At 31.7% G+C, this 23,308-nt stretch overlaps 1 protein-coding gene and 1 long non-coding RNA gene across 5 annotated transcripts; one reads left to right on the top strand and one right to left on the bottom strand.

The window, feature by feature from the left end:
* Nucleotides 1–5,447: 5,447 nt before the first annotated feature.
* On the top strand, nt 5,448–15,503 carry LOC122315935 (probable low-specificity L-threonine aldolase 1). Of its 4 annotated transcripts, none has more exons than XM_043132293.1 (11): nt 5,448–5,603; nt 7,173–7,251; nt 8,421–8,874; nt 11,514–11,625; nt 12,451–12,501; nt 12,657–12,728; nt 12,825–12,957; nt 13,067–13,125; nt 13,620–13,720; nt 15,164–15,230; nt 15,315–15,503. In XM_043132293.1, exons 3-11 carry the CDS (start codon nt 8,432–8,434, stop codon nt 15,351–15,353), a joined length of 1,077 nt encoding a protein of 358 aa, XP_042988227.1. In that variant the 5' UTR covers nt 5,448–5,603; nt 7,173–7,251; nt 8,421–8,431; the 3' UTR covers nt 15,354–15,503. The 4 variants fall into 4 exon arrangements, with proteins under 4 accessions (XP_042988227.1, XP_042988226.1, XP_042988229.1 ...); XM_043132292.1 differs by lacking the exon at nt 5,448–5,603 and adding an exon at nt 6,444–6,753; XM_043132295.1 differs by lacking the exon at nt 5,448–5,603 and adding an exon at nt 6,444–6,780.
* Nucleotides 15,504–19,380: 3,877 nt separating this feature from the next.
* Nucleotides 19,381–22,909, bottom strand: LOC122314848. The gene is made up of 4 exons (XR_006243883.1): nt 22,663–22,909; nt 21,750–21,866; nt 20,340–20,378; nt 19,381–19,653 (listed from the first exon to the last, which is right to left on the bottom strand). It is a non-coding gene; the product is annotated as an uncharacterized LOC122314848 (long non-coding RNA).
* Nucleotides 22,910–23,308: the final 399 nt, after the last annotated feature.

The following is a 23,308-nucleotide window of genomic DNA, read 5'->3' as shown; positions in this document are numbered from 1 at the left end:
CTTATGTCCTATTATATTTTGGTTTTGCACATTTAAGATATCTATTTGAACATTTAATTTTCACATTGAGGTCAATGATCTAACTAGATCCAAGGAATTGTTCTATTTTAAGTCGGTATCGTTTGCTGAATATATGTTTTTTTCTTTTTTCTATTTTGTGTCATCATTATTTTTGTCTTAAAAAAATCCTTAGCATAAGTTTACGTTGGAGTTCATTATACTACTTTTATATAAAGAATTTCACTGTTGTCATGCTCATTTTCACACAATCACGTAGCTACACATACATGACCTTCTGTTGTGTCAACATTTTGAAGATAACAATGTGGAGACTATTGAACCCTTGTGAATTTTGAGCCAATCCATTTGTTTCGAAGGGTTATTTTTCTTCTACTCTGAGGTCTTGTTTGGATGTGGATGGTCTCATCTCATCTTATCTTAATATCCAAACACTACACAAATACAAGCAGTTTTCAATTTTAAATATTCAATTTTTTCACCTAATCATTACAACTTTTTTAAATTTTAAAAAAAAAACATAAAAGAAATTCAACATTTTTAAATCTCAAAACAAAAATAATATTAAAAAATTATATTCTAACAATTAGGATTATACACCGATGGGTTTGGCATTGGTTTCGGCGCCAAATTTAGATACCACCGACGTTTGTCGTGACTCAATTAAACTGGCCGAAATCGTGGGTTTGGGGAGAGAAAATCGATCAAATCAATCTTGACGTGTGTTAGTGCAATTTTCGGCCTACCGTCGGCGTCTTTTGTGAAGGAGGAGGAACTAAGAAAGAAGGAAGAAGCGTTGTGTCGTCGTCTACCACGAAAGAAGAAGAAAATTGCAGAGAGGAAAAAGAGGGGTGGGATGGGGTTATTAATTCATTTTGAAACGACACTGTTCTATTATATATATTTTTTAACATCCATGCAACGATGCTTTTTTATATAGATATATTCTAAAAAAATATATAAATAGACCGGATCGGTCAGTTCAACGATTTCCTAAGGGTTCAAATTGGCGCTGAACTGTTGATGTCGGTTTTTCCTCAATTCCTCTCTCTCGTCGACCATTTCTTTATTGATATTGGACAGTTTCGTGCTCCGACAGTCAATTTGATCGATTTTCCCTCAATTCTTGTACACCCATACTAATAATATTTTAATTGTATAATATTTTTATTTAAATTTTTTTCTCTCTTTTTTCAAAACTCTATAAAATATCTTACCTTAAACTATTTCACTACTATTAACAGATTTCTCATATCTTCTCATCTCATCTCAACATCCAAAATATTCTATTAGAAGCATAAGAAAAATATTGTTTTATTCTTATTATTCATTCTTTTGGCCAAATGCAAACTATAACTTTTCTATGCCACATTTTAATCTATGAAATTCATAAAGATTGTTGAATTATCCTAGTCCTTGATAGATGAGATTAGACCATTTTTATTTATTTTGAACCTCAACTTTTTTTAATTGATATATTGCCGCTAGTCAACTTGTTGAACCCTAGTGATCATTAAACTTTCTTGTAGGCAAGTTTGGTAATCAAAATTTCTCATCTCAAACTCAAAATTCTCATCTCATCATTATACTTTTCCCAAATATCAATACAAAATATAATAAATAATTCAACTTTTTCAAATCTCAATATAACTTTTTCAAATCCCAATACAATAATATTACTAAAACTAATATTTTAAACTCTCATCTCAAAATTCAAAAGTATTTCAAGAATAGGCTTGTTCAATCTGCCTTAGAGCATTGGCAATGGTTTCTTTATCTTCATATGTAAAATTACATGTTTTGAAAATTGATTTTGAATATGAAGAAAAATTTCTACATTGGATTATGTATTTTTTGATCAAATAATAATAAAATAATAAAGAGAGAGAAGAGAAAAAAGAAAAGAGAGAAAAAGAGAGAAAAGAGAGAGTTGGGAGGAGAGAGAAAAAACAATAAAATAATGTTTGAAGAAGGAAAATGACATCTTCAAACATGAATAACAACTGTTCATAATTATTTAAATTTATGAAGATAAATAAACCAATGTAGATGAAATTGTGGCAAGTTTATTCAAATTTGACTTCAAAAATGAAAATGAATAAACCATTGCTAGTGCTCTAAGTGAGGTGAGAGTGTGGGAATTGTAAAAATAAAAAAAATAAAAAAAAGTAGAAAAAAAGAACAAAAAATTGTCAAATTAAATAAGTGTACCATGAAAAATTTGTACAGTGCTTTATTCATAATATTGGAAAAATGAATGAAATAAAAACGCAAAAGAGAGTTGAAAGTCTAATTATTCTTGAAAACGCTTCTTATTTGTACCTTTGTCCACATATTATATGTTTCATTTCTTCTACTATATATTACGTGCTAATAAAGTCTTTATTCGATCTTGTGAATTTTAAAATTTAGATATTGACATGACTATACAATAAAGGGTGGCATAAATTCTATTCTCGGCATCCTTTTATGTGACTATTTTTTTTCTTACCGATCGTCCCTTCTTATAGTTTATATGTGAGTTGAAACATACTTTCAAATAGAAACTCGAGTTACTTTTATGCTAAACCAAATTGTGTGTTTTGTGCTGGCTAAATCTTTCACTTATAGTGAGTATTGAAGGAACGTGAAATTTATTTAGTATTTGTAATGTTTTGACCTTTCATTAAACTTCTTGTTAAGGAAATTGAAAAAAAATATATATATTTGCATCGTTTATATATTTAGTTTTTAGTTGTTTAAATTGTTAGAGATTAGCAATAAGCTAATAGGAGAATGTGAAAATAGCCAAAATCGAGCATAACTTTACTATTTTAAATAAACCATTATCACAATTATATAGTATTAATCTTTATATTTTTATTAGTCTTGAAATATTTATTTTTTCTTACTTTAATTTGATTTTTTTTTGTTTTAAATCTTAATGAAGGAATTGAAGTTGGAGAAGAATTATAAGAGGTTGTTTGGATAGTGATATAAGATGAAATGCTTTTAAATAAAAGTAGAATAAAATATTATTAAAATATTATTTTTTAATATTATTATTTTAAAATTTGAAAAAATTATAATGATAAAAATTATGAAATAGAATGAGATGAAAGTATTTTTTGAATCTAAATTATCTCTAAAAATCTGATATTGCGATGAGATGTGCCAAAAAAATAGTCCTTTTTTTATTGTTTTTTATTTTTTTTAATGAAAATAGGAATAAGAAAAAGATAAGCTTTGGGTGCAAAGGTAAAAGGAAGCACTAAGGAAAATAATAATAATAATAATGAGAGCTGACATTGGACGCACCGAGGAAGCAAAAGTGAAGAATGGAGATAAGGGGAGGGGACCAAAAATAAAAAATAAAAATAAAAAAAGAAATAGAAGATGTAAACTTGCCAGGAAGGCGCAAAAAATAAATAAAAATCATTAAAGACGTGACTTCATCAGGCCTGGTTTGGTTTGGACTATGGGAAAGATGATTGAATCTCATTTTATTATTTAAATAATATAAATATAAATATTTTTTAATTTAAAAATTTTAACTTTTTAATTTATTTATTATTTAATTATTATAAATTTTTAAAATTTTAAATATAGCATAAAAAATAATTTAAACTTTTTCAAATTTAAAAATATAAATAATATTAAAAAATTATATTTTAATAATAGTTTAAATTATAATTTTTTTATTTAATTTTTTTTCTTTTATTTTTTAATATCTCATAAAGATTAAAACTCAAGACTATTTGTTATGCTTAAAAGAAAAAGAAAAGTAAAATTGGCTATCTCGATAGAGACGCTCGGTCAGTGGTGTGGCAGCACCCACACGCTCAAAAGCTGTGGGTGTATTTGCTTTCTTGCTTATGAAAAATAAAAATTTTAAATGCATTATTTTTAATTATTTTTATATATTTTATTAATATAAGTGATTGTATATTAAAAAAATTAATTAAAATATTCATATTATAAAATATATAAAAATATATAAAAATAATTATATATAACAACGCTCCACTTGCCGCCGTCCCCACGCAGCCAGCGGGGCAGCATGGTCAACAGGGTCCCACGTCAAGTTGAGAAATTCAAGTAGCCCATTGAAATAAGGAACGCGTTACAAGTCAAGTGCGGAAGAAGATATCTTGGGCGACACTCCATGTCCAACATAAATCCCATTGGACGATGCTGGAGCCATAACTAGACTTAAAAAAAAATAATTTTTTTAATTTATTTTTAAATAATTTTTAATAATTTTAAATATTTTAAAAAATATAAAAAAATTTATAATAATATTAAAATTTTTTTAATCATTAAAAAAAAAAAAAAAGCCAGCGGTGGCCCCAGCAGGAGTCACCAAATCCCATTATGAAATATCTTTAGAGGGGGTTACTGTGCTGCCCAGCGACTAGCGCTGGGTGTGCCGCCCACTTTTTCTTTTCTTTTATTTATTTATTTTTTATTTTTTAATATATTTAAATATTTTTAAAAAATAAAAAAAATATATCAATATATTGAAAATTATTTTATTAATTACTAAATAAAAAAATAAAATAAAATTTTGACCAGCAATCAAGTAAGGCGGTCAACTCAGACGGCAAACAAGTTTTATCCATATTTTTGTAATGTTTGAGAATTTTGAATCATGAGAATATTTTTGAAATTAAGCCATCTTTAGTTATTTAAAATATTCGGAAATATATTATTTATTATTTAATATTTATATAGATTGTCTTAACGTTGAAACATGACCCACAAACTGTCTTCAAAATCTTTAAAAATAATTTTGAGCATTTGTGTTCTACTTCTCATATCCACACACAACACACTATGTCTATTTTAATTTTTTAAAAATAAATATATAGTATATACATGATAAGTAGAACAATTTAATTATTTTAATAAAAATAAAATAAAATAAAAAATAATAAAATACGTAAAATATGTTATGTCGGATGATGAATAGCATTTCTCTTTTTACAAAGTCATAAAATTAAAAATTAATTTATTTTTTTTATAAAGAAGTTGAAAGTTATTTTTTGAATTCTATTATATATAGTTATTTTTAGGTATTTCTTGTACACTTTACTTATATGAGTGACAAAAATAATTATTTTATATTAAAAAAATAATACAAATAATCACGTTAATAATGTATATAAAAAATATGTAAAATTTACCGTATATACAATTTTTATATGTTAAATTTATTTAAAGTATTTAAAAATGATTAAAGATGAAAGATTCAAAATGAATAACATTACCTTATTGGTATTTGCCACGTCAAGCACCTGTCATAGGATAGTTCATCATCCGCTTCATCATCGTTGACGATAACCCTGACGTTGATCTTCATAGTTGGTATCTTGGTCATTCGAAATATTATAGAGGGAAAAAATTAGTATTCTTTCTCAGATGATTACTAACACAAGTAAGCGGAAGGCAAAATGAAACCTTCTTCCTGCTGGGCCCGCCTGGCTGCGGGATTACCCTGTTTTCCCACCATTCAAGCTTGCATATAAAGAGCCCTTTCGTCTCGCTCTCTCTCCGAAGTTGGACTGCGTGCCTTTGATTTTCTGTATAGAGCTTAACCCTCGCAGGTACGATAAAACTTTGTTACATGGTAGATGCCAACTGATTCTTTAGATCTTTTGTTGTCACTTCTTATGATAAAATGATTGGTGGTAGTCATATAATGTCTGATCTTTACGTCATTCTCCAATCCTTTTGATCCTCTTGGGTTTTTTTTTTTTTGTTCATTCTCTATATGTTGTTTTCTGAACATATGAGATTCTGTTAGTGATGAAAGACAGAGTAAGAGAGAGAGAGGAAAAGAAAAGATGGTGACTTGGGTCCCCATTGAATGTTTCGGCCATTTCATTTTCTCACTAACCAATCAGAGCCTCGGATTTTGGGTTTTTCCTTTATTTTTTCTCTTCCCTTCCGTTCTTTTCCTTTCCTCCAATCTTTTTGGTATCAAATCGAAATCACTGACAATGACTTGTAAGGTATCTATTTTTACGAAAAACGATATACTACCTACTACTCTATAATTTGTTTACAATTATAGATTAAAATAGTATATTTTTTAAAATCACATCCTTAATTACTAAATAAAAAAATTTTGACCAGTGGTCAAAACGGGGTCAACCCCTGATGGCTCAATAGCTTTTTCCTACTTCTGTTACAATGCTTATCATTCCATGTAGCATAATTTATATATTTTACTATTATTGTTTATAATTACTTTATTTTAATTTTGTTTATTTTATTTTTATTAAATTAATTAAATTATTTTATTTATCATCTATATATTATATATTTATTATAAAAAAATAAAATAAATATGATATATGAAGAAGATGAATAAAATTATTCCTTTTTAATATGAAGTTATTAATAATATTTTGTGATTTGTGATTCGAAACGCATAGATTTGGGTACCTATCTCACAAGATAAGAAGCCATCTGCAAATTTTCTTTGGAAAAATTAAAGCTACTTTTCCATCCACGAAAGAAAAGATTCACAGAAAATGGAACGTGACGTTATGATAGATATAATTGGGCGATGAGTGCCACAATGCCAGCACCGTCCATCTGGATCCTCTTGTGACTCCCGTCTATTGTCCTTTCCCTTGCATTAGATGTCCAACGGTGGCTCTGGCATATTCAAGAATATCTTCGTACATCTGACACTCCAACTGTGGTTCAGTTTGGGTTATTTGCAATCTCAAAACTAAGATTTTGAAGGTTCCACCTAAACCCTGTTTTTTACAGGTTTCTTTTGAGTCGTAAACCTGTTTGAAGTTTGAGAAAATAAGCTGTTTGTTTTGATGGTTGAAGTGGTAGCCTTTTTTGGGAGTTCTTGGGAGTTACTCGTCCAAAACAAGAAAAGAAGAATAAATTCTTGGGTTCTTTTTCTTATTTAAAATTAGGGCGGGCTAAGATTCTTGAAATGATTTAACTGGTAGAGTAGTTTTTGCCTTTGCATGTGCTTCTTTTGGCTGCTTTACATCATAAAGAGCGAAAAACTGTTTTTCCTCTGTGGATGTTGAGAATTCTGTTTCATTTTTGTCAACAATTCTGAGGGTTTGCCAATAATTTGTTTGTATATATCATTATATTTCCTGTTCTGTCGAATATTTTCAAACTTTATTACTGTTCTGCAGCGTATAAGGATCGCCAATCATTTCAATCGAGAAGTTTTTCTGAAACCGAGTTGAAGGCACTGAAGAAGAGTTTACACTGGTGTGGTCATAATCCCCTCGCTGTCTTTTCTCTGATTAGTTTTTATGTTGCTCGTGAACTGACTTCTTGAATTCCTTCCTTGAGCCTAGTTCAAGACGAAATGGCTTGATAGTGATCAGGACTATTGTTACGATCCCACGTCAACTAAGTATGGGATTTGTTGGTGGTTTATAAGCCCCTAGGCACCCTTTCCTTGCAAGCTGGTTTTCAAGAGTGAATTCTACCTAGTGGGTTCATAACAACTAATCGAACCCCTACTGTTTGGACCATAAAAACTCCGAGTAAAATAGTGATCAGACAAATTGAGGGTCAAAATAGTTGAAAATAAGCCATAGATATTTTATGAAAATGGATACTTCATTAAAAAATTGCTGAAAGCAATAAACAATACAGATTTAAATGAGGAATCTACAATTACATACTGTTTAACAAATTCAGGATCTGATTGCCTCCAAACTTTACTCTGTTCAATAACTTTGCAATGTTGGGCCAGTGAGTGTGCTGCACCATTTGCGTCTCTTCCATTACGTCCGACTTCTATACAAAATTTTTACAAAGATCTATGACTTCAGCTAGCAAGGCTTCTTGATGAGACATGTTCATATTTGGTGCATTCAGTCGATCCACTATAGTTTTTATAGTCACTTTCAATAATAATCTTTGGGGTACCTAAATGAAAGGTAGACTGCAGTCCTCATAGAACTGCTAGTGCCTCTATACTTTCCACTTCTTGTTCCCCATGTCCAGCTTTGCAAATTGCCATTAATACTTGACCTTGTTCATCTCGGAGAATAGCCATGTATACCAGATTTATTTTGTTCTATGAAGATAGTTCCATCCAAAAACTGAGGGTCAAAATGGTTGAAATAAGCCATACATAAATAATCCTGTTTTTGTTGGCACTAAATATTTTTCTTTTAGAATCTAATGAGAACTGCTTTCGATTGCACATGGTGTGCCTATTGTACAATAAAGTTCCTTTCTTGCTTTCACAGTGGAGATTATAATTTTATCAGAATTTTTGAATTATCCAATAATGGTTGGAGAAAAGAAAGTCTGTAGGCATCAGTGGGTTTGAAGTTATTCATTTCAATTGATTCTTTTAAGTTTAGATGCATTTTTCTCTGGAATATGTTGTATAAATTGTTTCTTATTCATTTATTGTTCAGTTCTGGAAAAAATGATTACTCGAACAGTGGATCTCCGGTCTGACACAGTCACCAAACCGACTGAAGCAATGCGGGCTGCTATGGCGGCTGCTGTGGTTGATGATGATGTTTTGCACCATGACCCAACTGCTTTACGCTTGGAAACAGAAATGGCAAGGATCACGGGGAAGGAGGCAGCCGTATTTGTTCCCTCAGGCACAATGGGCAATCTAATTAGCGTGCTTGTTCATTGCGACACTCGGGGAAGTGAAGTCATTCTTGGGGACAATTCCCATATCCACATTTATGAGAATGGTGGCATTTCAACAATTGGAGGTGTGCATCCAAGGACTGTGAAGAACAATCAAGATGGAACAATGGATATTGATTTAATTGAAGCTGCCATTAGAGATCCAAGTGGGGTGCTCGTGTACCCTACTACAAGGCTCATCTGCTTGGAAAACACACATGCAAAGTAAGGATTATTTCACTAAGCCAAGAGTTATGTCTGGCTTGTGGTAGATAATGATACCCTAAGTTCCTAACCACTTTTTATAATCTACATCTTAAATGACTATATTGGTAGATTCCACATTGTGTGCTGTGAAAGCTGGTTTGTTAAGGGGAAATTAAGAAATCAGTTACCTGTACCTTTTCACTTTTTGAAACTGAATTTTTAATTTAATAAACTCAACACCTGTAATTCTACACATTAATTTTAAGAAATGAGAAAAATAACATCGACTAAAAAATTGTTTCACATGTCATTTCACATATAATTAAAAATACAATAATAAAAAATATAAAAGATTGGAGGCATCACCTGTCACCCGATGGGGTGGCCTACTGCAGGGTGGTGGAGAGGCCCTGGGAGGGGAGGAGATCCCCTCTGCCTCCACTTGCGTGGTGTTGGTATGGGATGGGTGGTAGGGGTCATGCCTCCACTGCACAGGGGGAGGAATGGGGATCCCCCAACCTGCTCACCGCGTAGGGAAAGGAGCTTGGGAGACCACCCTGCGCATTAACCATACCAGTGGAGGCACCATAGGGTAGGAGAGATCCCCTTCTCTGCCCTCAGTCCCTTTCTTTATTCACTTTTACTTTATCTAATTTTTCACTTCTTTTGGTAAAACACATACTTATTGCCGATACGTTAGATGAAGTATCTGTCAGCATCGGCATTTTCTTTTGCTGGAAAACATCTAGGGGTATTGAATTTAACTTGCTGGTAGAGGTGCCATGTGGTGGGAGGGATTCTCTCCACCACCCTTAGTGCCATTCTTTTATTTTATTTTATTTTATTTTAGTTTACTTTTTTTTCTATGTAAAAAATACAATACTTGTTGCCAGCATGTTCAACGTGACTGTCATCTTTGGCATTTTATTTGTTGGAAAATGCCTGCAGGTATTGTTTTAACATGTTTAAAAGCACAGGTGTTAAATTTATCCAATTAAAAGCTCGGGTCTCAAAGTAAATTGTGAAAAAGCACTGGTACCTGGTTTCTTGGTTCTCCTTCTTTTGATGTTATGCCTGCCTCTACATGCATGCTATATGAAATATATGCTTTTTTTTTACAACAATTATTGGGGACCTTCGTGCCCATGCAGTTGTAATGCACAAATTTTATTGGATTGAAAGGCATGGTAAACTGCCCTGCAGATGCAGAGTTGGCGATTTCTCTGTCAACAGTTAATTCTATTACTATTGTTATCACCTTTTTTATGGTTGTTTATTGTTCAATGAAACTAGTTCTTGTTTCGAGGCTTCTTCCAATTTCATCTGAACCTATGATATTTTCTTTCCCAAGGGCAATCTTCCCTCAATTAAATTGAATTGTACACGACTTTAATTGCTAATTTGTAAAGACATGCTTCTTTACATCACAGGATAAAATGCTACTCATGCTTCCATATAGCTTTAATTTGGATTGAATATATAGGGGAAGGATATGAAATTTAGCATAGCTTTGACAGAAGCTCATTATTAAGTATTTCTAATTTCTTTGCCTCATTTTTTTCCGTTCTTCAGTCTTTAGGATCACATAATGATTTTGTTATGCTCATCCCTCACTTCTACATGTACGGAGGTTTGATTGAACTGAGTTAGTTTTTTCTTTACTTTGTCAATGTCCAGACAAATATAGCTTGTGCTCTCAGTTTTGTGACTTGGACTTCTAAATGTATTATCATTCCAGTTCTCAAGTCAATTTGGATGTGTAGCTTTGAAAAGAAAAAGGTTAAATTCTTTATGTGGCATGATGTTTCATTCCATGTTTGCACATAACTTCAGAGTGTGGAAGCAGGGCAGTCAACTGCATTAATTTCAGTTTTAGGATTCTCAGAAGTCTGGAAAGTAGCATAACAATGAATTTCACATTCTTGTTCTCTTTGTTTATTCATACTCAGCTCAATATCCAAGGAGGCTCTTATGAATGTAAGATAACTGAAGTCGTCTCTCATGGACTTTTGGTCAAACCTGTTTGGTCTTGATGTAAAACATTGTTCATAACATTCAAGACTTTTTTTATGGTATTAAACTTCATTAAAGGGTACAATCCAAGCACCCAGTAAGTATACAAGAAATACAACTATCTAGAAGGAGAAAAATATGTACGAAAAAGGGTAATGCTACAAACCGCACTCTTTTTGGGTTGTTCTTGTATTACTTTTATTTTTTTTAGTTCAGGCCAGAACGAGACATATTTTTGCAGGAACATTACATTGTAATCCTTGATCAGGTTGATGGGAAGGGATGTATAAAGGCCCATGTTTTATATTATTACTACCTAAAAAACTATATTCTGTTGTTGCAATCAGTCTAGAATCCTCGTTCAAAAGTACCTGAAACTACACTCAGCACAGTATGGATTTTTCTGAGAAATTTAAGCAGTAGCTCTACTTTAGGCAGCAAATTATATTATAAGAATTAAACTAATTGCTCTTGAATCTATGAACTGTATTGCTGAGGTATATGAAATTTTCTTTCACATGGTGTTTCTTTTTTTCCCTATCACTTTATTGAATCATCAATATGTTTCTCTTTTTATTTTTTAACTGTAATAACTGTGTATTCTGTCTGTAATGCCTTACGAATGTCATCTCTACTAAATGTAGCCATGGAGGTAGATGTCTGTCTGTAGAATATGTAGACAAAGTTGGAGAGCTAGCCAAAAGGCATGGTTTGAAGCTTCATATTGATGGGGCCCGCATTTTTAATGCATCAGTTGTAAGTAAAATTTTTTGCATGTGTTTAGTTTGGTCATTGTGTATTATTGTGTGGTATGTTCGACATCCATGTTGAGGTAAGTAAGTACATCCCTGGAGTTGTGATTTCGTCCATATGATGTGCTAGAAAGCCCTATGTAAGCTTAAGTCTTGCAGTGCAAAATGGCCAAGTACCTTAGAGCACACTTTTTTTCTACCTTTACTATTTTCCCACATATGTTGAACCTCTCCTTGAACAGGTTAGTACACTTAAATGCTGGAAAAGTTTCTCACATTCATGAATACAACTGCTACAATATGCTGTATGACATCTCTTGAAGCAAACTGCGGCATAGCATAATTAAGGGGCCATCATAGAAAATTGTGTGCTAACCTGTCCGAGGATGAGAATATGGATTATAGTGCACCATCTAAAACTAGCTATAGTGCACTGGCTAATTCCACTCTTACGAGGGGGGCCATCATAGAAAATTGTCACTTTGTTTAATAGTTGATATTTGGAAAAAGTGATCTTAATGTTCCTAGAATTGCTACCATGTGGTGACAGCTGCTTATTTGATTCATCCACCTGTTCTAGGATATGGATAATTTATGTTGGAGTGTCTGTATGATACTTTGGAGGCATTTATCTTCCATATTTTCTGCATTCTTCACTTCTAAGTAAATGCATTTATCTTCTATGTAAATTTGAGCTGAACATTCCTTTTCATTGTGAATAGATGATTTTGGATCAATTTCTGTTTATGATGCCAATTTTCTTTTTTCAACAAATTGTGAAGTATATATACTATATGAGTTTTCTAATCCAGAAACATTGGTCTGCCAGGCACTTGGCATTCCTGTTCATAGGCTGGTGCAAGCTGCTGACTCCGTTTCGGTATGATTGCCTTGTGTGGGCATTCTTAGATCTTTTATTCTGCAAGTTTTCAGTACCATCACTAGTTGATATTACTTGCAACTTAATTCTGAAGTTCATTATTTATTAGACCACATATTGCCAATGCTTTTTTCTCATTTAAATTTGTGAACCAGGTATGCCTGTCAAAGGGTCTGGGTGCTCCAGTTGGATCTGTTATTGTTGGCTCCAAAAGCTTTATTGCCAAGGTACCAACGAAAATTATATGGTTAAAAGTATCAGCAGCTCCTTGCATCTATTACAAATCTTACTTAGCATCAAACTCTTCTGTTTCCACCTGTTAGGCCAAAATACTTCGGAAAACCTTAGGTGGTGGGATGAGACAGGTTGGGATCCTTTGCGCTGCTGCTTTGGTAGCTGTACAAGAAAATGTTGTAAAGCTTGAAGGTGATCACAAGAAAGCTAAGATTTTGGCAGGTTGGTACTTAGCATACTAGTGTACTTGTTTCATATTGCATCATCGTTGCTGGGAAGAATAATTATTCCCCTGCCTCTTTATTTCTATTTTCTCTCTCAAAAATTCCAGAAGGACTGAGTCTAATCAAAGGAATAAAAGTCGATGTTGCTTCAGTGGAGACCAATATTGTAAGTATCTTAGTTATGAGAATTTGGTTGTTTTTCTATGTAATCAGAACTCTTGAGATTCTAGTTTACATAATTTAAGATTGGGAAGTTTCTGAACCAAGTAGCAAGTGGTTAAGAAACCAGTTTACCGAATCTAGTTTTTATTATCAAGTAGCTTTGTGTACGCCTGCTCAATAACAAATCATATTGAATGCGGGACACATGCAAATCTGCTTCATGCAAAGGTTTGAGCAAAACTTTGCACAAGATTTGTTCCGACAGGATTATAATCGGAACCTCTGTAACACTTTAGGAGGACTTCTCCTCACGATCTCTCACATTTTATCTTTTGTTGGGGTGGTGTAAGATCTGTATGGATATAGAACGATTCAAGTCACTTGACACTTCAGGTTGAGTTTGTTCATTTGTATATTACATATCAGTGCTTTTCTTGATCTTCATTCATATAAGCTGAACATGTACTAATACATACTTTTGCTTTGGTACATCACCAGATATTTTTTGACATAGAAGAGAGCTCAAAGTTCACAGCAGAAAAACTGTGCAAGTACTTAGAAGAACATGGTATACTCGTGATGCAAGAGGGCCCATTAAGGTCTGGTTTTCCTCATAAAAAGCAGATTAAATCCATGAATTCTTTTGTAGTTAGTCTTTTCGTTGTTTTTTTAACTCCAACTCATGGATTTAATTTTTTCAACAAATATAAGCTTAAAAGAAGTAAGCATGTCTCTTCATATCAAGTGATATTTTTGTGATTATTGGTTGTGTCCCCAAGCAGAACGAGGGGAAGGGGTGTGTGCGTTGGGGGTTTTACCCACAAACCAGAGAACTTGACTAAATACTAAAGATGTAGGAGGGCCTCAATTTGTGGGTTCTACCTACAAAATTTCTTAATGGAAGCTAAAATTTTCAATAGTCAGCCAATGTTTTGTTTCCTTAAATTAATACTCAAATTATGTCTCCAATGTTTCTGCTAGCTGCAGAATTTTGTACCATGACTGATTGTAATGATATTGAAAATTTAATCCAACTGCATATTTAGTTTGGTTTTAGTATGCATATTTTGGTCATCTGGATTCTGTTTCAAGATGTAATTATCTTTTCTCAGTTGAATCCATTTTCCTTTGTAGCCTTGAAAGATTAGACATCTAAGTCATACAACTAAAGAGATCTATTCATTCAATAGGAAAAAGAAAATTTGTGAACAATGATTGGATTGATGATATATTAGAATCTTAGGTCTCGTACAGTGATTCCATTGATTTTCATTGTTTCACCTTTTAGTCTCAACATGTTATTCATATTCTCTGTTTGTTGCATGTCAAAAATAGAGGCAAGACTTTTATTTTTAGCAAGATAACAGCTCAAAACCAAGAACCCCCTTAAAAACTGACCAAGACCCACAGACATTACTCTGCTATCAACGCCCTTTAAAAGCTGCGGCGGGAAAAATCGTTGCTCCCAGCTTTTATTGGAAGTTTGTCCTGCTATATATATATATATATGGTATTTGCAGTTTACACGCTACCAGAAGTATTTATCAATTTTGGTTAAATTATTTTATTTTAACTTGTTTTATTTTGTTTAATTTTTATTGCATTACAGATTGACCAAACCTTTTTTTTTCATATTTTAAGTTCAGGAAATTGAAGTAGGATTTATTTATTTATATCTTTATTTATAAAGTTAGACAGTAGTTGTTTTTGTTACAGTATGAATATTTTTGGAAGTTAGGTAACCCCTAGGGGTTGGCTCAAGTGGTAAAGGTTTTGGGTTTGAGGGTATGCTCCTCCTGGTCTAATGTTCAAATCCGCTTAAATGCAAACAATCTCTATGGGCCAATCGAATTGGGAGATTTTTCCCTCGAATTACCTGAGGTGCATTTGCGGGAAACTCCTTGCCGACGGCCTGTGCACCCCCGAGATTAGTCGGGATGCTATTCCTGGACACCCGGTGCTAATAAAATAAAAATAAAAAATTGTGGAAGTTAGGTGCAGTAGACGGGAAAATGATGATGTTGGTGTTTTTGCTGTTTCAGTATCAGGATTGTCCTCCACCACCAAATTTCTGAAAGTGATGTGCAATACACCTTGTCATGCTTTCAGGTGATCAATAACACCTCTATCTCCACCTCCTGCACTAGTTTGTTCCTAAAATTTGTAATTTACACTTGTATTTGAATTTTGCAGCATGCTCTAACTGGAGTACAAGATCAAAATGGCATCTAGTGGGAGAACTTGTCATCACTCTCTTTCTTCTCAAGAAGTCCATTGGGTTTTCTGAAAGACTTGTTCGACACAAAACTAATGTTGAATGTAAAACCTTTTATGCTAATTATTTTATAAGAAAATAAATGCTTTTCTGGTGTTTGGTTGTCACCTGAGAATATTTTTCTTAAATCACTGTTTGTTGTTTATGTAATATTTTTTTTTTTATTATTATAGATGGAGTCTCAATCCTTCAGCTTATACATCTATAATAAACTTTTATATATTAAAAGGGTTAAGGTGCAGTTTGGATGGTAAGATTAGATGAAATGGGTTTTAGATAAAGTAGCTTGTGAAAATGTCGTGCTTGTTGAAATATAAAAAATGTTTCTCATGAACAATAAAATACATCTTGATGAAATGTTTGAACTCATGTTTGAATAAAAATTAAATGAATAAAGCTTGACTACTTAGTACTTACTACTCGTTTGAACTCGACTCGTTTATATATCTACTCTTTTATGTATTTTAATTGAACATTTTACTATATTTGCTTTTAAGATTGATTTAGTTAATCCTTCTATTAAACAACTAATTTATTAACTATGTTGACATGTATGTCACACGTCATAAAACTACAAAAAAGAAAAACTATTAAATACAAAGAAAATTTGGAGTTTAAAAAACTTAAAACAAAAGGAACCCAAAAACCCAAAAAGTCAAAAACCTCAAAAGAAAGACTCGTAACTTTAAAAAGTCAAAATTAAAAAAACATATAAAGCATTTAAAATATAAAAATTAAAAAAATAGCACGAGAGAGTGGGACGATCAAGGACAGCGAGAGACAGGGAATCAGAATGGAGTGTGTAATTTGAGACTCCAGTGCTATTAAGCAAGAGTAGAAATCGGTTTTAACAATTTTTGAGTTAAAACCAGTTTAAAAATAAATAAATAAAGGATTGGGTTTTTCATTAATTGAAATCACTTTTTAGTTTAACTTTTTAAGCACATCAAAATACCAGAAATATTTCCAGAATTTTTTTTTTTTAATGCAAAACAAATGAAGTAATTAGATCATATTGAGAATCTCCTAATTGGAAGCATTTATACCTCGTCTAGTGTTCAAATTATATGATATGAGATATTTTAAATAATAATAAAATTTTTTAATTAAGATGAAATAGTTTGTAAAAAAATGTGTGTTTGGATACTGAGATAATATAAGATAGTTTTTTATTTTTTAGAATTTGATAAAATGGTGGGTCTCACTATTTGGATAGAAACCTATGTCATATGGGTATCCAACCGGGTCCTAGTTTTAGCATTCGTTTGGACGTTTGGGCCTCATTTGAGAAATTAAATAAGATTAAAAAAAAAAAAATCTATAAATAATAATAAAATAATTTATAAATAGTAATGAAATAATTTGAGTTAAGATATTTGATTGAATTTTAGGAAAAGAGAGAAATTTTTGAATAAAAATATTATAAAGCTAAATATTGTTAGAATATAATTTTTATTTTGAAATTTAAAAAGTTAAATTGTATTTTATGTTTTATTTGGAAGTTTATGAATAATGATTAGGTAATGGCTAGATAAAGAAGTTTTAGATTTGAAATTGAAAAATATTTGAATTTGAGTGATATTTGGTAAGGAACTTATAAGAAATTTTGAGATGAAATGAGATGATTTGTATTCTCAAATGTGCCATTAGAATATCTCCGAATATTTGTGAATAGTAGGGAAATTATTTGTAAATAGTAATAAAATGATTTGAATTAAGATGTTTGATTGAATTTTATGAAAGTAGATAGAAAAAGTTGAATAAAAATATTATTAAGTTAAAAAATTGTTTGAATAATATTTTTTTTATATAATTTTTGTTTTGAAATTTGAAAATTTTGTATTGTTTTTATGTTTTGTTGGAGGTTTTGAAAAAATTATAATGATTAGATGAAAAAGTTGGTGATTTGAAATTGAAAAGTATTTTATGTTTAACTGATATTTGGAAAGAAAATATTTGAGAATAGTTGAGAACATTTATTTACACAAAACCAAAAATCTCATTTCATCTCATCTCAACTCATCATTATAACTTTTTCAAACTCTCATACAAAATATGATAAATAATTTAACTTTTTCAAATCTCAATACAAAATTAATATTAAAAAATTATATTATAACAATATTTTATTCATTACTATTTAAAACATCTTATCTCATCTCATCTCATCTGTGTAACCAAACGGGTTATTGTTAAGATCCTGAAGATAATGTATTATAACGATGGATGGTAGATTGTAGGATCCTTAATGTAACGTATAGAAAAGGAGGAATTGTCTAGATACTGGATTAATGGTGTGATAATGGAAATGAGTAGAAGGTGTTTGTGAAATGAACTCGGTGAGAGGAAATACTGTATTGATAATAATAGGGTTCTTCAAGGGAATCCCTAAACCTCCAACAATTTACAGATACAAGCAAATTCAAGACAATATTCTCTTTGCTCTTGCCCCTCTCATATACACAGAGGGTTCTTTCAGACTACAAACTCTAGAAAATAGGATAACGTGACTGATCATAAATTGAATAAAATCACCAACTAAACGGACCTTTTGGTTTGCGTATTACAAAGATACAGAACGACCCACTCAACTTAGACAGTTGGGTTTGAGTGTTGAAAAGTGTTGTGAAAAGTAGTAAAAAAGTAGATAAAAATAATAATAGAATATTAAATAGTAATAAAAAGTAATGAATAGTAATAAAAAATAAGTAAAAAGTAATAATAAAATAATGAATAATAGTGAAATATATTGAAAAGTGTTAAAGACACCTTCAGTAACAAAACACAGCTGCTTATTGTAGCCACTTTGACAGATACCCAAATTGGCTCCAAACCGCTTCCCTTCCTTCAAAATGCTGTGCTTCTTTGATATGCAGGACGACATCGTTTCGAGTTCACAACCTTCTAACTCAACTCACTTCGCAGACTTCTAGTTCTGTTCCTCACTTCATAAATTTTCTTCTCCTTCCTCTAGGGTTGTTCCCAAAGTAGCCCCCTTAATTGAATTAAAGAGTTAAAATTTATATTTACTATTCATTCGATAGGTACTTTCGCTAAATAGAGATAGAGGTGACTAAATGAAATTAGAGGGAATAGGATGTGGGGAAAATATCATCTTGATTGTTCCAGTAGTCAAGAAAATTAAAGGATTTGCAAAGCTAGCCCAATGTCGTTAGGATTAAGAGGGAATAGGTTGATTGGAGTTGTGTGCTGTTAATTGTTTTATTACTTTATAGGCTGAAATGAGATTGAGGTTTCCCTAATCAGCTTATATCAATTCTCGAAGATTAAAGCCCTCCATTTGGATTGCAAAATGCTATCCTCTTATTTTATCTCGTCTCATTTCATTTTATTTTAATATTTAAATACTATAAACAAAAATATTTTTGACTTTTCAATTTTAAATATTTAATTTTTTTTATCTAATAATTACCTAACCATTACAATTTTCTCAAACTTCCAAACAAAACATAAAAAATAATTCAACTTTTTCATATATAAAAAAAATAATATTTTAACAATATTTTAATTTTATAATATTTTATTTAATTTTTTTCTTTCATTTCTCAAAATCTCTTAAAACATCTTAATTCAAACTATTTTACTATTATTCACAAACTATTTCACTCTATTATTTATAAATTTCTCATATCATCTTATTATCTCATCTCAATATCCAAACGAGATAATTATTGTACATCCACATGCTCATGATTGTTCATCGAGATTTTTGCCCATTGCATCTGTCTCTGTCCAAGGGCACATATTTGCCCACTTTTGGATGCATATTCGCAGATTTTGCATTATTTGCGTAATTGGCCAGGTATGTGTAATGCTCCCCTCCCAATCTACTGCTTGTGATTTAATAGGTTGGCGAGACTTGGAGACATGCATTACTGTATTACACACCCAATACATTCTTGACAGTAATGGCATGCTCCTAGCATGTTTCTAATGAAATGAAGTAGTTGCAGCGGAGAGTACTAAGACTAAAATAATTAGTACCATACAAAAAATTTAAACCTCAAAATACCATCCACGAGTCACCAAATAGATCACTGAGTCATTACATATCCGTAAAATTGTTTAGGAAATCAAATAGAAGTTCTCCCCAGTGGGATAAAAGGAAACACAAATAGGGGGTGGCTAATCGATGGTCCACCGATGAATCGTCAGGTCATCCTCCTTACTCCCAAGTGCAATCGGTCATCTTGCTCAAAGACACCCTCATCATACTAGTATGCAAAATCTACGATTCTGAAAATCGATACCATAGTGGAACTATCATGATGAGATTATAATATTTCAGCAAGTTAACCCTATAAAAAATCTCATGTATGTATGCAATGTCAAATATTACACAAATAGGTGAATGCATGAATATGAGATGCATCCAAGGAAAATTTTCTCGAGATTCCTCAACATCTTCATTCCCAAAATGCCTCATTCATTTCTTATTAGTAGTAATCCATGGCCTCCTGTATGCACATTCTGGTTCACTTCGTCATAACTATAAGTAACATTTATTAATGTGAATTCGTCTTAAGAACACTTGAGATTTCGCATACCGCCCTTCATGTTAAAATCTCTCTGGCCTCCACTAGCCAAAAGGCATGTCCTCTGACCCGAGGCTATTATATTTTCGTCCGATATTGGTGATAGCCCAAAGTCAACTTATGGGATACCACTCAATTCTTAAGCACTTTAGAGTGGCTAGAGGAGTTTTATTGGAATAATTCTCCCTTCCCAACTTGGGATCCTAATTCAACCCTTACTCATCTTTTTAGAAAGACAGATGCAATTTTTATTAGGCATGCTCATGATATAAGACGCATAGGTAATGCACAAATTGTAAGAAATAATTAACATGGAAACTTGAAACATTGTGCATAACGTACAATCATATATCACAAGTTTATAAGCAAGGTCATATGGTAACTTACAGATTGTAAATTCTATTGGAGCGTTGTGGTGCTGGTTGTCTGCAAGAGAGTATGATTCGGTTAGTCTATTGTATTGTTTGTCAAATTTCTAAGAAAGGTACCAGCAATTTAGGAAGTTGATTAAGATAGTTGACTTTGCAATTAGGCCCTTTGATGAAGGTCTTAAATTACACTTATATCCTTTGGTTTTTACTTAGCACACCACTCGGCTCCTAGCCCCATATATATTTTACTTTCATCCCCAAAGAACTAATTGAAGTCATTTTGCTCAAGGAATCTAAGGTACCTCTTTGTTTTTAAAGCTTTTGTCAAAATACAAACCGAAACTATCATTATCAAAGCCAAAACTCAGCCTCTTTGTTTATAAAAATTCCAAGCTATAAATATAGATACAAAAATGATCTTGCCAACATATATATCTCCAAAATACCTTTTCTTTCATGATTTTATACCAAAGTTTAAGAACCTGAGACTTGAACCAAAATGGATCTTGCTTCTCATGACTATTTGATTTTTCAGTTACTACATAAAATTTAGACATGATCTCATTTAATTAAAAATAGAAATTCAAGAGAGAAAATACTCTTTAGTCATTATCATATCTCAAAGAAAAATTAACAATTTTCTTTGAAAGTAAACTAAAATTACCCAAGTACCCCTATGTATTCATGAAATTGTCTACCAATTCACTTGAACAAATTGGTTAGCTCTCAATCTTGCAATTATTTAATCAATCAAATATGTAAAATAAATAATCAAATTTGCATGACACAACGATTGGTGACAAAAATAAAACATTTAAAGAACTCTTTAAAGGTAAAATCCTACGATCCAGCCAAATCCAAAAAAGTGAATTTTTTTGTCTCTACCGAAGTAGCAGCTAGAACCTCTGATGATCTTCAAATATTGACTTTTCTCTTGAAACTTTAGTGGCTGAAACTCGACCAATCATTCTCCAACATAGAGTACGATCAAACTCTTTGAGAGAAACAATATGAAAATTCATCAAGAAATTTTCTCACCAAAATATGCACTAGAAAATGCTCTAGAAAATATCCAAATATAAATTTCTACAGATCCTAACCAGTAGGATTCCTTAAATAAACAATATGAAAGCAATTTTAGTTTTAGTAGGACCCTATTGACGGAACGAGTCTGTCGCGAAGACGTCTCCTGACTGAATGTTGACACTTGCACTAAATCTTCTTTGCAATAACAGATTTCAAAAAACCTCTTATCTGGATAAGTGAAGATTCCTTGGGACTCGATTTTCACACATATGAATTATCTAAAATAATTTATAATAACTCCTAGATAAACTTAATTTTGTTATAGATAAAGTCAATAAATAATTTACATTCATCCTAAATATAAACTTAATGATAGGATAAACTCTATCATTTTAGTTACCTAGTCTTATTCAAATTTATCAACTTTGTCACTTAGTCCTAGCCAAACTCTTGCATCTAGAATCTCTCCTTTTGGTGGATTGGTGACAAAATAACCTTTGATGAATGTAATATGGACCTGTCAAAACACAACCAACAGACCAAGAAATCTAGTAAAAATTTCAAACAAATAATAAGAAATAAATACATAGAACAGTGACTAAAATACCAAAATTTCACAATACCAAAATAAATTAATCTGCTCTTTCAATACTTATTTAACTCACCCTTTTTGTTATTAATCTGATAAGACTTAAACCTCCTTGTCATTAGAATCAAGAGAATAAATATCACTTATTTGTGTTGAGATGAAGACACTAAGTAAGACTCTAATTTGACACTACTAAAAACTCCCTTTGATATTAACTGGGCCATGCATTTTGATAAACCTAATGTATAAGTATGAATGCATGTCAAGCAATGAGCAAATAATTGGAACAACTTGGTTTAGACAAAAAATAAAACACTTAGTGGCATACCATGAAAACCGAAATGCAAAATGTCGTGACTCACCAAAATCCATCCTAAATACATTGACAAATCAGAATATGCCCACTACTAGAGCAAATATAGACAACCAAACATAAACAAAATCTAATCCAAAACCCAATACGCCACATTGACACTTCACAATCACGCTACAAGAAAATCCCAAAATCCATGCATAAATAAGCATTATGGTTTGGTTGAGGTATAAACACAAACACTAGGTGGGTACCAGGTTAAAACCGAAATGAATAAATGTATTCTCAGAGCAACAAAAATCCAACCTCAAACTTCACACATCAAAAACCAAAATCCCGATCTCAATGTATATGTTCGCCGAACCTTAGAACTTGAGAAAGAGATGGATTTGAATAAAATAGAAGACTTACTATGATAGAGAAACGTAGATTAGGATGATTTGTTCACGTTCTTAATCATGAAAAGATCGAAAATGATAAGATGTGAAGAGAGATACGACTAGGGCTTGAGAGAGGAGAGTGTCGTGTGTGGATGAGAAAGTATATCGGGAACGGGGTTTGGGCATGAAACCGAGTGGCGCTAAATGACTTAAATCACTTAAGTGACTAGTGCCTTGCATAGGTTACGCTATAGAGTCCTAATGGGATTTGTACTGGTTACGCTCTTGAGTCCCACTAGGACTTAGATAGAAATAATTACTCCTAGACTCATGCACCAGACAATAAACTACTCAAAACTGAGCAAGACCAAAAAAACAAATCATAAAAAACATAAAATATATTTTCTATTTTTCCCTTTTCTTTTTATAAAATAAAATCTTTTATACTTTATATTTTCCCCTTATTTAAAAAAAATTAAAAAACTTTTCCCTTTTTTATTATTAAAAAACTAGGCAATGAACATACTTAAATGCATCTCAATTCAAGCATAGTGACACTCACACAAAAAAATATAAAAACACTCTCTTATTTGCCACAATCACAATGGTTGTTCACACCTCATAAGATCATTAATGTCAAAGTTCATGTAAGTGTGTGTGAGTGAGCAAACTTATAT

Source organism: Carya illinoinensis, chromosome 7 (genome assembly GCF_018687715.1).
Source record: "Carya illinoinensis cultivar Pawnee chromosome 7, C.illinoinensisPawnee_v1, whole genome shotgun sequence".
In the NCBI taxonomy this organism is placed as follows: Eukaryota; Viridiplantae; Streptophyta; class Magnoliopsida; order Fagales; family Juglandaceae; genus Carya; species Carya illinoinensis.
The sequence above is the reverse complement of the archived record's forward strand: the minus strand, read 5'-3'. Positions and strand labels throughout refer to the sequence as shown.

Coding starts and splice junctions, on each gene's coding strand:
- LOC122315935 (XM_043132293.1), top strand. CDS start 8,432: ATGATTACTCGAACAGTGGATCTCCGGTCTGACACAGTCACCAAACCG. Junction 8,875..11,513: donor TTGGAAAACACACATGCAAA/GTAAGGATTATT, acceptor TACTAAATGTAG/CCATGGAGGTAGATGTCTGT. Junction 12,729..12,824: donor CCAAAAGCTTTATTGCCAAG/GTACCAACGAAA, acceptor TCCACCTGTTAG/GCCAAAATACTTCGGAAAAC.